Consider the following 15,378-nt stretch of genomic DNA (forward strand, 5'->3'; position numbering starts at 1 on the left):
CGGTAACACCGTGCCGTAAAGCGCGCCAGCCAAACTACAACTCCCAGAATGCACCGGCGCTGAAAGGAAGGGTCAAATCTCATTGGCTGACGCTTTTTCTTTGTAAGGACGTATGTATTGAGATTACGTGAAGCGTTTGTGCTTTACTGCGGAATATGTGCATATTTTAGATTGATACAGGCTCCTTCTTTTATAGCCTATACACATGGGCTCGATTACTGTCGACTTATTCGAGCTTTTAGAGCTGCCTTCCCGTTCTGGGCTTTAAAAACTTAAAAAGTGGAAGATCTTAGAAAGTAAAATATTATGTGTTATACAATGTATTGTATTACAGTAAATGCAGTTTGGAGCCTTTAGGCATCGTATGTGGTATCCTCCTCCTCCTCCTCGTTTATATTTTGTTGTTACTCAACCTCCTGGGCTGATTTAACCCCTTTCAGCCAGTGGGGAAAGTCAGGGCCAGGACTAGGTGTAGGCAGCAGAGTCATGTATGCTTCACTCTGATTGGCTGACAGTGGAGGGACATTGAACTACCCTGCAAGCTGGGGGGTGTCCGATGTTCTTGCTTTTTTTTATTCCCTATTATTTATGTAGCGCAGACACATTTCTGCTGCACTTTACAAAGATTATGTATGATTCAAATCATTTTCTGCCCCAGAGGAGCTTACGATCTAAGGTCCCTATCACATTCACACACACCATGGTCAAATTAGTCAGAAGCCAATTAACCTACCTCTATGTTTTTGTAGTGTAAAGGGAAACTGGAGCAGGGTCGGGGGACACGGCTGTCTGGGGCACCTGTAGGGCCCCTGGGGCGGGAGCCCCGGTGGGCCCTGCACCCCCCAGTCCGACCCTGAACTGGAGTACCCAAAGGAAAGCAATACAAACCCTTTGCAGATAGTGCCCTGGCTGGGAATGAACTCGGGGCCCCAGTGCCATTACTGCTTGACCTGACTGACATAAACACTGTCGTCAGCAGAGGAAATTGTGAATGATGTTCCAGTCTGCCAATCACCCATTACCACATACAAACAAAAAGGATCCTTGAATACACAGTTACAACCCTGATCTGCTCCACCCATTCCCTAATTATGCCAATGCCAATTATGCCGTCCCGATGGCAGCCCTGGATTATAGGAAAAGGGTTCATAGGTAAGCTGGGAGGGGAAGGATGGTGGACTAACAATATGCTGAGTATTATCAGAAACCCTCACAGTTTGTTTAAATGTATGGCACAGAGGGCATTAGCCCGGGCCCGAAGCACCACAGGGATCCACTGGGGACAATACTAATAAAAATAATTGATATTCAGTGGCATGACTATGACTGTTTGAGCCCCTTTGCAAAAAAAAAAAACTTTAGCAGCCCAGCTTGCACAGTCACAGTCCACACTTGCCCATGGCAGGTGGTGAATTTTACTTATGAGGGGGATTACCAAACAGCAGACCCCATGGCACTGCCCCCAATCTCCACCCAGGTTCTGCTGTACAGTAGTAAATCCACCGTTCATATTGTTGGTATATACATAACTTGTTAAACTATATAAATCTATTGCTGTTTGTTGTGGGAATGATAAGAGGCAAATTTAGCACCATCTAGAGAGCCACAAGCTGAACTCCTTGTATTACTATTTGACCAAATACATTGGGGCTCCAGACCATTCAGTTCCTGGGCCCCTATATCTGCAGCCCTGAAAGGTGATCTTAATCCCTGATCACCACCACAGCAAGTACACCATGTAACCAGACCTGAAGATTGCTTTTTATTGTTAAAATATGATTTATTCTGCTTTGGAATTACACTACTGTTACATTTTAATAATATTTTTTGTTTAATGCACTTTCATCCACATTCGCTGGCTGACAGGCTATCTGCATCATCTGCTAAATAAAACTAGAGCGCAGGTAGGTGGGGTTTTGGAGCATGTGGTCAGAATGTTGGGCATGGCTCAGAGTGGTGCTCCGCTTGTGCGTAAGACTATCTGGTATCTACAAGGTGGAAAGCTGGGTGTAGAACAAGCTAGGGTGCACACTTAGTAGGGGGACACTTGCAGCACAGAGAGGATTCTTGTAGTATACACAAATAAGTAGCACAAAGCTTTGCCAGGGTCTATTTTGAATCACAGTCCAGGCCTGAGTGTAGCTGTTGCACAAATGGGTATTGTAATAATCATATATTTCTTTATTGCCTAGAGAATGGTCATGATCCATGCACCTGCAAGACAATTTTTCAAACACCTGACGTGGGGATTTGTCACACAGACAAAAGTGACAGGTAAAGATCACTTTTATAGTAAGCTATATTTGTACTTGTATTTCTGTTTTAATAGTATTCCATAGGTCTAACCCTATACCTCCAGTCATCTAAAATGAGGGAATATGAAACAATTATTATGTATGCCTATACCTAACCACACATTACCTTGTGACAATACATCTTAGTAGCAGGCTAATTACTTGATACCACATATTTTGGGTTAAATGTTGTCATACTGGGTAGAACATACCAAAGGTGTAACTGCACAAGTGCCTTGTGTACTATGGGGTCCTGGTAAGGCACCTTATTTGTGTTTTAGCAAAAGTTAAGTGGAAACACTTTAATCAACTGTATCACTAATACCATATATGAGCCTTTGTAGGCTGGGGCCTTAAGATTTGTTTGCAGTGCTTCATCTTTCCCTGGGTCTCTAATTGGCCAGCCCTAGTATAAATGATGGGAGTAGTTAATTATTTATAGCTGTGCTGCTTCTGGAATGTTACCTGACTCTAGGTGCTTTATGCATTGACATTCTTCTGATTGCTCTATGGCACTTTACTCTATGGCATTTTTTTTTTTTTTTAATAGTCAACGTTTATTCATTTTCTTATAAACAAGGGAATGATAGAAGGAAGAAAGTGAAAAGGAGGGAGAAAAAAGGAGGGGGGGGGGAGTAGGGAATAGAGAGCATATTATGGTGCTGGAGACTCCAGCCATGGGTTCCAAATCTTCTCGAACTTTAGTGGGCATCCTCTGGCTAGATATGTTAACCTGTAGAGTTCTAGTTGTGAGTTGATCAGCTTTATCCATTTATTTAAAGTAGGAGGTAGGGGACCCATCCAGTGTAGGGCCACAGTTTTTTTTGCATAAAATAGCAGAGCCCTCATAAGTGCTCTGGAGGCTGTCTTTGGTAGTAGGGAGTCCACCAGGCCCAACAAGCACTCTATGGCATTTTTACCCCAGAGTTCCCTAAAATCTGCAGAACATAGTCCTAAAAGATATCTCTTATTTAGAGCTATGCTCCTATTATGATGGCTTCCTCTCTTTCTTGCAGTGCAAAGGGGACATGCAATTTTATGCACCGTTAGGCAGGATCAGCTGTCGGCTCGTACCAGTGGAAATGTGCCACCTGCACAATCATTGTGCTCCAGGAGAAATATATATTCACATAAATGGTACGTCCAGGTGTATAACGTGTACCCACCTCCAGACTGTCCTTTATTACCCTGGGTTTTTACCAGAGTAGTATTACTTTTCCTGTATTGCTGTGATACAGCCCATGCTTGGTTTGCCATTCAGGAGTGCAGAGTACTGGTGCATCTGACTATTACCATAGCTGTAGTCTGAGGCAATGCACTCATTAAATAATGAAAACAAACATAAGAGGCAAAACTGGAAGGCAAGTAACCAGACTAATGGTAAAGGCAGGCGACAGTCAACACTAAGTTTGTTAGGCAGGCAAGAGATCAGGGCAGGCAGCAGACAATATTAAGTCTATTAAGGTGGCCATAAACAGGCAGATTTAAGCTGCTGACCTAGGTTCTTTAGAGTGACAGGGTGTCAGCACAAAGTTCGTGACTCTAGACCTGAGATGATCTGACATGAAATTGTTTTCTTGTGCTTTAGTTAAGGAACATCAGGCCAACTTATCTTTAAATTTCTAAAATTTAAGAAAAATTGCCTTTCATTTACATTTTTATTTTGTTAAACCAAATAGAATGAATTAAAATGAATGAAACCCAAGGTGGGAACACAGATTTCTGCTTTAGCAGTTTGATGCAGCCATTGCTTTTATCTCCCTGAATGTGTGCGCATTGACAGGCATGGGATCCATAGAGTGAATTTCAGCGCAAATACAACCTGTCTGCTATTAGCCTTAAAGGCACGTGCCAGAAATATCTGTGCTAAATTTCTTTTTGTTCACAGCAGGGCACAGTGGCAGAACAGTGCACATCCTGGAGGGGGTGGTGACAGTAGGAACACCTGTCTATCCCTTGAGGACATAGCTCTCCGAATTAAGGAAGGTCTGTACCGGCGTATACTAGTTATGGTGGGAGCTGGTATCAGTACAGACAGCGGAATCCCAGATTTCAGGTGATACAAATGCTATAACTTTACCAAACAAGTTCTCCCCACTATCCCTTCCCTAAATTGTGCCTCTTCTATCTCTTACTGGGCCTCTCCCTTCTGTGCTTCCCAAACTGCTCCTCTATGTCTACTTTGTTCTTCTTTCTTTTGGCAATCTAGATGACTTGGACCTTTAAGTGCTCTCACTACAACTAAACATTTCAGGAGAATGTTCCTTTAGTCTATCAATAAGTAATGAGCTGTTCTCTTAGTTCTTAGACCAAGTGACGGGAGGTTCAAAGCTGAAAACACCAAACCCTTAGATGTTTTGTCACTGTGCTCTTTTACTCTTGTCTTGTTATTTCTTCAGGTCTCCCACAAGTGGGCTGTACAGCAGACTGCAAGAATACAACCTTCCTTACCCAGAAGCAATCTTTGATTTGAGATACTTCCTTAGGGAGCCACAACCTTTTTTGCATCTAGCCCGTGATCTCCTTCCTGGGCATCACCATCCCAACACTGCTCATCACTTTCTGCGCCTTCTCAGTGACAAGGAGGTGCTGCTACGTCTCTACACACAGAATATTGATGGATTAGAGAGAGGTAGAGGCAAAATGTTTGTTCTGTCATTCATTACAGGGCTCCTTAAGGCTAATGTCCCACAGGGAGATTAGTCGCCCACGATAATTTCTGCTACTGCGGGCGACTAATCTCCCTGAAAAGCCTTTCCACCAGTAACAAAGGGAAGTTTTTCCAAAGTCGCACAAAATTTCCTACTGCAGTCAGCTATGCATGACTTTTGAAAAAGTGATACATACGCCTTTCCACCGGCAAGTCCCTTTATTGCCAGTGGAAAAGCTTTTTGGGGAGAATAGTCGCCTGTGGTAGCAGAGATTTATAGCGAGTGACTAATTTCCCTGTGGGATATTAGTCTTATGAGTCTGACTCTGTGCTGTGTGTGTTTAACACAAGGGAATACTATTGCTGGCATATTTTAATGCTATCTCTCTGAGCAGGTTTCTAGTTAGGGGATAGCACTGCAGGAGGGATATGGAAAATACAGTTGGGCTTACATTAACATGAAACTGCAAACTGAATCAGTAAAACCCTCATAAAAATCACTGCCTTTACTCTGAGCATTGCCAAATTTCCACCGTGACCACACCCATAAATGTCCCGACATGTCCCTGATCTGCCAAAAACCCCACTACTTTTATGCCCTGCAGTTTTACCTAAATAGGCACAAATGAGGGGTCATGCTGACCTGGATATCTCCAATAATGTCTAGGACATCCCAAACAGTGGTCTGACATCAGTATGGGACTTCCAGAAGAACTTAGGAGGGCAACCAGACATTCTTCACAAATAAGTCCCCAAGTGGCCTTAAGGCTCTGCCCTTTGCGCTAAGGCTCTGAACAACAGCTTGGGAACTCCTGTTTTAAAATGACACTGTATGCAAGACAAACTGTGAGTGTGACCTTATGCAGTACCAAGTCAGTGGAATGGGGGCTTCAGCCTGAAAATCAGTGAAGTATAAAACTGGGGGGGAAGGATCATAATTTGTTGTCCTTGATGGCCTTAGAACTCTGTAACAAGGAATCTATTAGAAGGGTGTATCTCTAACCTAAATAAATGCTTGAGGGCAAAGATGGGCCAAAAAGTCTGATTAACCCTGACTGTGCTTCTCTCTGACAGCCTCTCTCTACTCTTTTATGTTTAGCGGCTGGGATCCCATCAGAAAAGCTGGTGGAAGCTCATGGCTCTTTTTCCTCTGCAACATGCACCATGTGCCTCAAATCTTACCCAGGTGAGACTTTTCAGGTAAGTTATGTACTTCCCTCAAGTATATCCTAAAGATGGTGATGTAAAATTTTCCTGCATGTCTTGTATGGCAGGTACAGTTATGCAGTAATTTTGCACAAGTATATGACTTGTGTTCAGTTTTACCTTCACCTTTCTCCTATGTGCTGCCTTTCTGGCTGGCCCTGAGTGTGCACAGTGCTGCTGCCATGGAGAAGGTGCTACACAATCTATGATTTAATACAATATGAGTTTGCTGAGATTTTGTATGAAAATGTCTTTTTTGCAGAAAGCTGTGATGGAGTCTAAAGTTCCCCTCTGTTCTTCGTGTGGTGGTCTAATCAAAGCTGACATTGTGTTTTTCGGAGAGCAGCTCCCACCTCGCTTCCTGCTACACCTAACAGACTTCCCCCGGGCAGATCTCTTGTTTGTGATTGGTACATCTCTGGAGGTGAGAGTGACATAGGGGCTGGATATAAAGGCTCAGGGTGTGAAGTCAGGAGACATTCAGACAAGTCAGTTAAAGTTATAAGTACAGATATACTGCTTAGCTGTTTTTACACTTTTTAGTCTCAGAACCAAAGTTAATTAAACCTATTTACTAGCCACTAAGTAAGGACACTAGCCGACCAATGTGACAGACTCCCAAAATGGAATTTTGAGGCAGCTGTACACCAGACGACCCTTTGTGCTATATGTTGGCCCACTGGTCAAATAGACAGATACCATGGAAGTGTATGGGCCCATTTCTGTTGTTCTAGTCATACGGTAGACAGCCCAAATGGTTGGGACAGCAGGAAGTCAAAGGAGGTGTTTCGTTTCCACTTCACTTCCTCATCTGCCAGTGCACCGTATACCAGCACATATGATGCATAGTACTGAAAATTAGTTACCTATGATTTTATTGATACCTGTATGCCCAGCTTTCCCCTTCATTCTTCTTGCAGACACAACTGTAAACAGATAATATCCAATGTTATGTTGCACTTTTTTTCAGGTGGAGCCATTTGCCAGTCTGGTTTATGCAGTCCGAGCATCAACCCCCCGTGTCCTCATTAACCGTGATTCCGTTGGACCTTTTGTAAGTGGCCCCCAAGGGCTCAATGTGCTGGAGCTTGGAGAGGTGACAGCTGGAATTAAGCAATTTGTGCAGTTTCTGGGGTGGCAGCAGGAGCTGGAGGAGCTTGAGAAGAATGGAAAACAACACTAACAGCTTGTAAACTCAGAGGAAAGAGTTCAGTACCGATCAGATCCAGGGGGGAATGAACAATACCTTATTTATCTTGAGTTCAAAAACCACACACATCCACCATAGGGAACAAAGGTTATAAAAAAAAATGATGTTTTTTATGCTATATAAATGATCAATGGACCTAACAATTCCTATTTATAAACATCCAGTACTGTGCTGAACTCATATTATAAATTACTTTTAAACCTGAAAGAACTGTATAATTTGCATCAGAGATACTTTTTAAATACTAAATCTAAACACCATCTTTACCAATCACTCCTAGCTTTATTAGTTTTAAAGTGCAGAACTACAATATCCAGAATCCTCTGAAAGTCTCTTCCTGTTGTATCATGTAGTCAATATTCCTTCTAATAAATGCACACAAATTGTGGCTCAAACAAAGTATTTTGGTACATTTTCAGAATCCCCCACCTCATACAGTGATCCCCAACCAGTGGCTCGGGGGCAACATGTTGCTCCCCAACCCCTTGGATGTTGCTCTCAGTGCCCCCAAACCAGGTAGTTATTTTTGAATTCCTGACTTGGTGGCAAGTTTTGATTGAATTAAAACAATATTTAGTACCAAATAAAGCCCCCTGTAAGCTGATAGTGTGCATAGAGGCTACCTAATAGCCAATCTTAGCCCTTATGCGGTCCCCGATCCGACTAAATTTTTTAAACTGCCCGATCGATATCTGCCCGATTTCAGGCCAGGTATCGGTCAGGCAGGCCCGTCGTTATTGCCCCAACATGGGCCGATGAGCTGCTGAAACGGTCTAAGGGACCGATATCGGCAGCTAGTATCGGCCCGTGTATGGCCATCTTCAGGCGGTACATGGTATGAGATTAGACTGCATGTTGGTATCTAAGGTAAAAGACAGACAGGACAATTAAAAACACAATCACCGAAACTAATCGACATAATGGATATTTCCATACATGAACATACAGGTCGCCGCCTGTGGAATTTGCTGTATGGGACAAGTCAGCATTGTTATAGCCACAGTAGTCACATTAGTCACGGTGACTAATCGCCCTGATTTCCAACACCAGCACTAAGACATACTTTAAAGAACAGTAACACCAAAAAAATGTATGTATCACAGTAGTCACTATATTTTGTACCATTGCCCTGCACTGGTAAGTTGTGTTTGCATTAGAATCTCAACTATATTTTATATAAACAAAGCTGTATCAAACTGAAATAAGGCTAAGGGCTCTGGCACACGGGGAGATTAGTCACCTCGCGAGTCTTTTTCGGCGATTTCGTGAAATCGCGCCGCCGCGTGTGCCATCCCGCCGGCGACTTACATGTTCACATGTTCGCTCATGGCAACTCGGGGAGATTAGTCGCCCGCGAACAGGGAGTTTTGTCGCGGGCGACTGATCTCCCCGTGTGCAAGAGCCCTAATTGACACAGGTTACACAGCTGATAATAGATAAGCAGTGTAGTTTCCCATTGTATTCTAGAGAGCTTATCAGTTTTTTGTCTTTTGTCCTCTTTTTTTTTTGCCACCTTTTCTGAAAATAAATACCGGCCTTCCTATATTTTTATCTTTTTTTTCTAATAATAACATTGGCACTAAGCATCATTTTTACCAGACAGGTGGCAACCATAACCCCAGGGCTACACAGCAGCTTTGTATATATAAACTAGAGTAGGGTTTATGAAGTAAAAGAACTTTTACTAGTGCAGGGAAACAGTACATTATATTTTAATTACTTGAAATAATTTTCATTTTTTGGTGTCGCCATTCCTTAAAGCACTGGAAGCCTTTTTTGTCACAAACTACATTGAGAGAGGCTCCAAATTGGAGAATATGTGGGGGGAGTATTGAGCTGTAATGTGTAATCTGCTTCCACTGTTTTTGTTGGACCACAAATCCCAAGATCCCCCAAGAGATTCGCCATGTGGGGCGGAGCTAGCCACAACACACAAAGTAGGAGAAGCAAAAGGAGTGCACGTTTCACTTTATTTTTTTTATATTAGGATAATTCGGATAAACTGCTTCCATGGCAACAGCGAACGCCTAAACATTAATAGGCGTGGCTTAATGAGACAGTCCGTCCTTTCTTGACGCACTGACGCAAGGTTGAAGCGTATTGGTGGCTGTGAGGGTGACGTTAGTGACGTGTAATATCCTGCCGCGTCACATTTAGAAGAATCCAAGATGGCGGACTGGGGCAGAGGTACTGGGGTCTAGGGTGCTTGTGTGAGATAAATACGTGTGTTATGTAGGATATCAGTGCTCCCTGAATGCCGAGAGAGTGGGGGCAGCGGCCTGGCAAACAGAGAAGGTGTTTGCGTGGGATTCGCTCTGGGATATTAAGCGTAAAGCAAAGGAACTGAGAGGGAATCTATGCTGGAATTAATGTTTGGGGGCGGTACTCTGTCCTGGGTGGGGCTCTATGCTAGGGGTGGTCTCCATGGGGGCTGTATGGGGAAGTACTCTGAAGGCCTTTGGTGGGTGATTTCTCTGTTAGGGAAGGTCAGTATGGGAATGTGCTGTATACTCTGTACTACACAGTGTTCAGGGTGCGGGGGTTCTACTCTGTGTAGACTGAGACTGTTCTAGGAGTCATTAGAGAGTCGTGGGGGTCTCTAGTATAGTGTTGCAGTCTGTACCAGTCTGTATAGTGTTGCAGTCTGTACCAGTCTGTATAGTGTTGCAGTCTGTACCAGTCTGTATAGTGTTGCAGTCTGTACCAGTCTGTATAGTGTTGCAGTCTGTACCAGTCTGTATAGTGTTGCAGTCGTACCAGTCTGTATAGTGTTGCAGTCTGTACCAGTCTGTATAGTGTTGCAGTCTGTACCAGTCTGTATAGTGTTGCAGTCTGTACCAGTCTGTATAGTGTTGCAGTCTGTACCAGTCTGTATAGTGTTGCAGTCTGTACCAGTCTGTATAGTGTTGCAGTCTTACCAGTACCAGTCTGTATAGTGTTGCAGTCTGTACCAGTCTGTATAGTGTTGCAGTCTGTACCAGTCTGTATAGTGTTGCAGTCTGTACCAGTTCTGTATAGTGTTGCAGTCTGTACCAGTCTGTATAGGTGTTGCCAGTTGCTGTACCAGTCTGTATAGTGTTGCAGTCTGTACCAGTCTGTATAGTGTTGCAGTCTGTACCAGTCTGTATAGTGTTGCAGTCTGTACCAGTCTGTATAGTGTTGCAGTCTGTACCAGTCTGTATAGTGTTGCAGTCTGTATAGTGTTGCAGTCTGTACCAGTCTGTATAGTGTTGCAGTCTGTACCAGTCTGTATAGTGTTGCAGTCTGTACCAGTCTGTATAGTGTTGCAGTCTGTACCAGTCTGTATAGTGTTGCAGTCTGTACCAGCAGTCCCCAGTGTGAGGGGAGTTGGAGATCTCTCTGCTCGTTACTGGGCTGGGGAAGTGTATTAGTGTTGTGCGTGGGTACGGCACCATAAGCAATGATTTCCTGTACTTATAATAATAATATTATAATAAGCACACATTTGGGTGCCTCTCTCTTCTCTTGTTGATATCTGAGGGGCTGTTGTAATAATTTCAGACATAATAGGGGTGGGGGAGGGTTTCATAGGGCTCCAGGTTACTTTCTTAGTGCGTTATAGTCGGCTCCTTGAAGGGGAATTGCTATAAACTTAGCAGTCTCTGAGCACTTTTGCAGTGTGCATTGATTTTCTAGTTTTAATGGTTTGTGAGTCAGTAGCAGATACGTGCTGCCAGGAAGACCTCGGCTCATCAGCTCTCTTTGAATGCCCGAAAAGACTGTGGCCCTGACTGTCTATGCATTTGTAGTTTCTTTTAACCCTGGGGTTTCTGAAATGAATGTATATTGCAAAAAGGCCCAGAGAAACTCTGCCCATATGTGACTATGGCCATATCGCACTAGGATCTGCCTTGCCATGGCCAGATATATATTGATATATATTGAAATTGGCTTTATTGATTATGTTAAATGCACGTCACACATGAGGACTTTAGTCTGGGGATGTGTTTGTGCATTAGGTGAGACAGCAGTCGGGCATCCTGGAAATCCCTTCTTACATCCTGACAGTCTCATTCTAGTTTCCACTCTCGTGATTCAGGGCCGGCACCACTGTCCCTTCCCCGCGTTGTTGGGCCGGCACCACTGTCCCTTCCCCGCGTTGTTGGGCCGGCACCACTGTCCCTTCCCCGCGTTGTTGGGCCGGCACCACTGTCCCTTCCCCGCGTTGTTGGGCCGGCACCACTGTCCCTTCCCCGCGTTGTTGGGCCGGCACCACTGTCCCTTCCCCGCGTTGTTGGGCCGGCACCACTGTCCCTTCCCCGCGTTGTTGGGCCGGCACCACTGTCCCTTCCCCGCGTTGTTGGGCCGGCACCACTGTCCCTTCCCCGCGTTGTTGGGCCGGCACCACTGTCCCTTCCCCTTCCAAAAAAGAAAAACCTGCCATTCAGTTGCTCTTTGTTTTTTTTACAGGGCCAAATTCAGGAGCAGTGGATGAGATGTTGGATGCAGAGAACAAACGGCTGTCAGAAAATCTTTCTTCGAAGGTGACCAGGCTGAAATCAGTAAGTAGGAGTGGTAGATATTCTACAGGAATAAATAACTGATGTGTAGGCCTCTATTCACAGCGCCTTTCTCTTTTGCCTCTCTAACAATTCCTACTATATGCATAAAGTACAGGGCACTTCTGCCTCTCTAACAATTCCTACTGTATGCATAAAGTACAGGGCACTTCTGCCTCTCTAACAATTCCTACTGTATGCATAAAGTACAGGGCACTTCTGCCTCTCTAACAATTCCTACTATATGCATAAAGTACAGGGCACTTCTGCCTCTCTAACAATTCCTACTGTATGCATAAAGTACAGGGCACTTCTGCCTCTCTAACAATTCCTACTGTATGCATAAAGTACAGGGCACTTCTGCCTCTTTTGCCTGGGCTCTGTTCCTGCATAATCACTCGGATATCACAATCTGTTCCTTTTTTTTTTTTTTTTACAGCTTGCACTGGACATTGACAAAGAGGCTGATGACCATAACAAGTACCTGGATGGCATGGTAAGACTCTATAGATACTTCGAATCCCTGTACAAAACAGTCTGTTCATTATCTGTTGTGTGTGTATATATATATATATATATTTATAATAATTATAGTAAAGGTTTAGGATCTGTTATCCAGAATGTTAGTGACATTTTGTTTTCCATAATTTAGAACACCTTAAGGCTACTACAGAAAATAAACATAATATAAACACAAGGATAGTTTAATTAGCATCAATTACAGAGACAAAGGAAATCATTAAAAAAAAAATAACTTTATGGGAAAAGTTTTCTGAATAACTGGTTTCTCACCCATTTCTAATTCTTTACGTCCAGCTTAAGGGAGGAGTTTAATGGGACAGCAATATGTACTTTCAGGATTTAGCAGAACTTTTAGTATGACATAGATAATGATATTCTGAGACAATTTGCAATTTGTTTTAAATGTATTCATTTTTATGGTTTTTCAGATATTTAGGGTTTTGTTCAGCAGTTTCCAGTTTGGAAATTCAGCAGCTATCTAGTTGCCAGGGTGGTCTTTTCCTTAGTAACCAGGCAGTGAATGAGAGGCTGGAATATAAATAGGAGAGGGACTAAGTAGAAAGTTAAGGAATAAAAAGTAACAATAACAATAAAATTGTAGCCTCATAGAGCAATAGTTTTGCCTGTGGGGGTCAGTGACCCTCCTTTGAAAGCTGAAAGAATGTAGAAAAGGAAGGCAAATTTTCAAAAACCATAAATAAATAATGAACAGTGTGTGCTGTAAGCGAAGTACTTCTCATTGGCTTGTACTGGTCTCCTTATTCCTCCCAGGACTCTGATTTCCTGAGTGTGACGGGACTGCTGAGCGGCAGTGTCAAGCGCTTCACCGGTATGGCTCGGTCTGGGCGGGACAATCGCAAGCTCTTGTGCTACGTTTCCTCTGGACTTGTGGGGCTCTTCTTCCTTCTTTATTACCTCGTATCCCATTCCAGTACATGAGAGCACTTCCAATTCATACGCCAGAAGGACTTTCTTTTGCACAATACCCAATGACCCACATGTGGGAAAGGGTCGGAGGATCACAGCACTTTAGGGATCTACAGGGCAGTCTCTGCTTATCCCTGATTTCTAATTATACCAATCTTAACCCAGTGATTCGCAGAATGTTTTAGTGTGGGGATGGTTGAACTATTTTCATGATTTCAGTTGGTACAGGGAGGGGTAAAAATGTGGGCTCAGATCTTAAAATGTAAAAATAGCTCTGCCTTTTGCTTCCCAGTCACTGAGCAGGTAGTAATGAGATGGGCAGAAGCACAGGCATAGCTGTGTGTATGTCGTTCAACACAGAGCTGATACTGGCCTTCTATTGTAAGCCTCATATAAAATAGATAAGCATAAGCCAAGATTAGAAAATAACCCTGGTTCCCATCAGTAATGAGGCAGTACTTATTTGGGGGAATTAAACCCATACTTTGTATTTCACAGAAGTAGACAATTGCATCACAGGATGATATGATGTAGGTTTAGGCCACTTCTAGCAGAACCCATCAGAGTCCCACCTGTGAGGGACCATTGGTATCAATGCCAGCCATTTACTGCTACATTCATAATGTACCCACTGTGTGCCAAAATACAGACTGATGCCCAGCTGCTCTCAGTGTAAGTAGCCTGTTCCGGTCTTTTCTCATGATTTGCCAGTTTCTTATATTCTGCTTATTCAGTGTATGTGACCAGCAATATATTGGCAGCAGCGGCGGTCTGTTTGGTGCGATATTTGTGGATCCACAGTGGATAAGAAACAGAAATTCATGGAATGGGCAAACAAACCCCCAAGAAAACAGGTGGGCATATGATCAGTGCATGCCCGAAATGTCACTTGTGGTATATATGTAACTTCTGCCATAACTAAGGTATTTGGCTGAGGCTCCCACCTCTGCAAGAAATGGCCATAACCTTAAGAGGGGTTGTTTTTTTTATAGTATGATGTGGAGAATATTATTCTGAGGCCGTATGCATTTTGTCCTTATTTTTCAGCAGCTATCTGGTTGCTAGGGTCCAATTCAACCTAGCAACAATGCATTGGTTTTTAAGAGATGGGAATATGAAGAAAGGAGGGCCTAAATAGGAAGAAAAGGTAATAAAAAGTAACAATAAAAGTGTAGCCTAATCATTTTTTGTCAGCTAGGCCGCCCCCCCATTTCAAAGCTAAAAATAGTAAATAATTCATAAACAATAAAATAAAGACAAATGAAAAGGTTGCTAAGAATAGGCCAATCTATAATATACTAAACGTTAAGCTGAAGTTAAAGCACCCCTTTGAAGTAGAACTGCAGTGTCTGTACATCATAGGGTCTCTATAGAGGGCTCCCCAATATGGCCCCAGCTCCCCCTTATCTGATATAAAGCAGTGTAGCACAGTGGGGTTGGTGGCCACCATGTCTGCCCATTTGGCTTGTTGTCTTTGGCAACAAACACCAGAACTGTGCATGTTCCTGTTCTGCCACAGACAGGAGGCGGCTACCTACACTGCTGTGCTACTCTCCTGCTTGTGAATAGGGGAGTGGGGCTGGATTCTAGGGTGGGAATGCTGTAGGGACGAACCCTATGATGTATAAAACACTTATGTTGTCCTTTTAAGTTATTTTAAGAAATTATATTATTTTTTCATATAGGGAAAACTTTGTAGCAGCAAAAGCCTTCATACTCACCTACTATACGCATTCTATTCCCTGAAGGCCTTGCACCTGATTATTCCTTGCTTTTAAGATTTCATACATGTAACTTGTTAATAAAAACTGGAAAATCTAAAACAGAGTCCAGAGTTCTGTGAGTAGGCAGAGCTTGTTGTTAGAGCCATTGGGGCATCTCTGGTCAGATTGCACGGAGCCATTGGATTGGCCTGTGGGTTAATGGGTGGAATCACTTGGCAAAACGGAAAATGGTCACACTGAGCACTCCCCTATATCCGTGTTCCTATTGATTCCTCCTCGGCTATGTGTGTGTTTTTAAAAACAGCGTGCTTAGGCCAGAATATAT

The 15,378-nt window shown here is 43.3% G+C and overlaps 2 protein-coding genes across 3 annotated transcripts; both read left to right on the forward strand.

The window, feature by feature from the left end:
• Window positions 1–28: 28 nt before the first annotated feature.
• On the forward strand, window positions 29–7,759 carry sirt3.1 (sirtuin 3). The gene is made up of 8 exons (XM_012962148.3): window positions 29–110; window positions 2,193–2,274; window positions 3,311–3,431; window positions 4,183–4,350; window positions 4,694–4,926; window positions 6,044–6,144; window positions 6,413–6,574; window positions 7,121–7,759. Exons 2-8 carry the CDS (start codon window positions 2,196–2,198, stop codon window positions 7,331–7,333), a joined length of 1,077 nt encoding a protein of 358 aa, XP_012817602.2. The 5' UTR covers window positions 29–110; window positions 2,193–2,195; the 3' UTR covers window positions 7,334–7,759.
• A 1,676-nt stretch (window positions 7,760–9,435) lies between these two features.
• bet1l (Bet1 golgi vesicular membrane trafficking protein like) lies at window positions 9,436–15,152 on the forward strand. 2 transcript variants are annotated; one of them, XM_002937640.5, is made up of 4 exons: window positions 9,436–9,547; window positions 11,792–11,883; window positions 12,320–12,376; window positions 13,174–15,152. In XM_002937640.5, the coding sequence occupies exons 1-4, from the start codon at window positions 9,529–9,531 to the stop codon at window positions 13,339–13,341; spliced, it is 336 nt and encodes a 111-aa protein (XP_002937686.1). In that variant the 5' UTR covers window positions 9,436–9,528; the 3' UTR covers window positions 13,342–15,152. The 2 variants fall into 2 exon arrangements, with proteins under 2 accessions (XP_002937686.1, XP_004913477.1); XM_004913420.4 differs by lacking the exon at window positions 9,436–9,547 and adding an exon at window positions 9,785–9,846.
• The last annotated feature ends 226 nt before the right edge of the window (window positions 15,153–15,378 follow it).

Source organism: Xenopus tropicalis, chromosome 4, assembly GCF_000004195.4.
Source record: "Xenopus tropicalis strain Nigerian chromosome 4, UCB_Xtro_10.0, whole genome shotgun sequence".
NCBI lineage: Eukaryota > Metazoa > Chordata > Amphibia > Anura > Pipidae > Xenopus > Xenopus tropicalis.

Bases quoted from the DNA above. Each gene is read 5' to 3' on its own strand.
- sirt3.1 (XM_012962148.3), top strand. From the start codon at position 2,196: ATGGTCATGATCCATGCACCTGCAAGACAATTTTTCAAACACCTGACG. The intron at 2,275-3,310 runs GTAAAGATCACT...TCTTTCTTGCAG, and splicing joins CACACAGACAAAAGTGACAG to TGCAAAGGGGACATGCAATT. The intron at 4,927-6,043 runs GTAGAGGCAAAA...TTTTATGTTTAG, and splicing joins TATTGATGGATTAGAGAGAG to CGGCTGGGATCCCATCAGAA.
- bet1l (XM_002937640.5), top strand. The intron at 11,884-12,319 runs GTAAGTAGGAGT...TTTTTTTTACAG, and splicing joins AGGTGACCAGGCTGAAATCA to CTTGCACTGGACATTGACAA. The intron at 12,377-13,173 runs GTAAGACTCTAT...TATTCCTCCCAG, and splicing joins ACAAGTACCTGGATGGCATG to GACTCTGATTTCCTGAGTGT.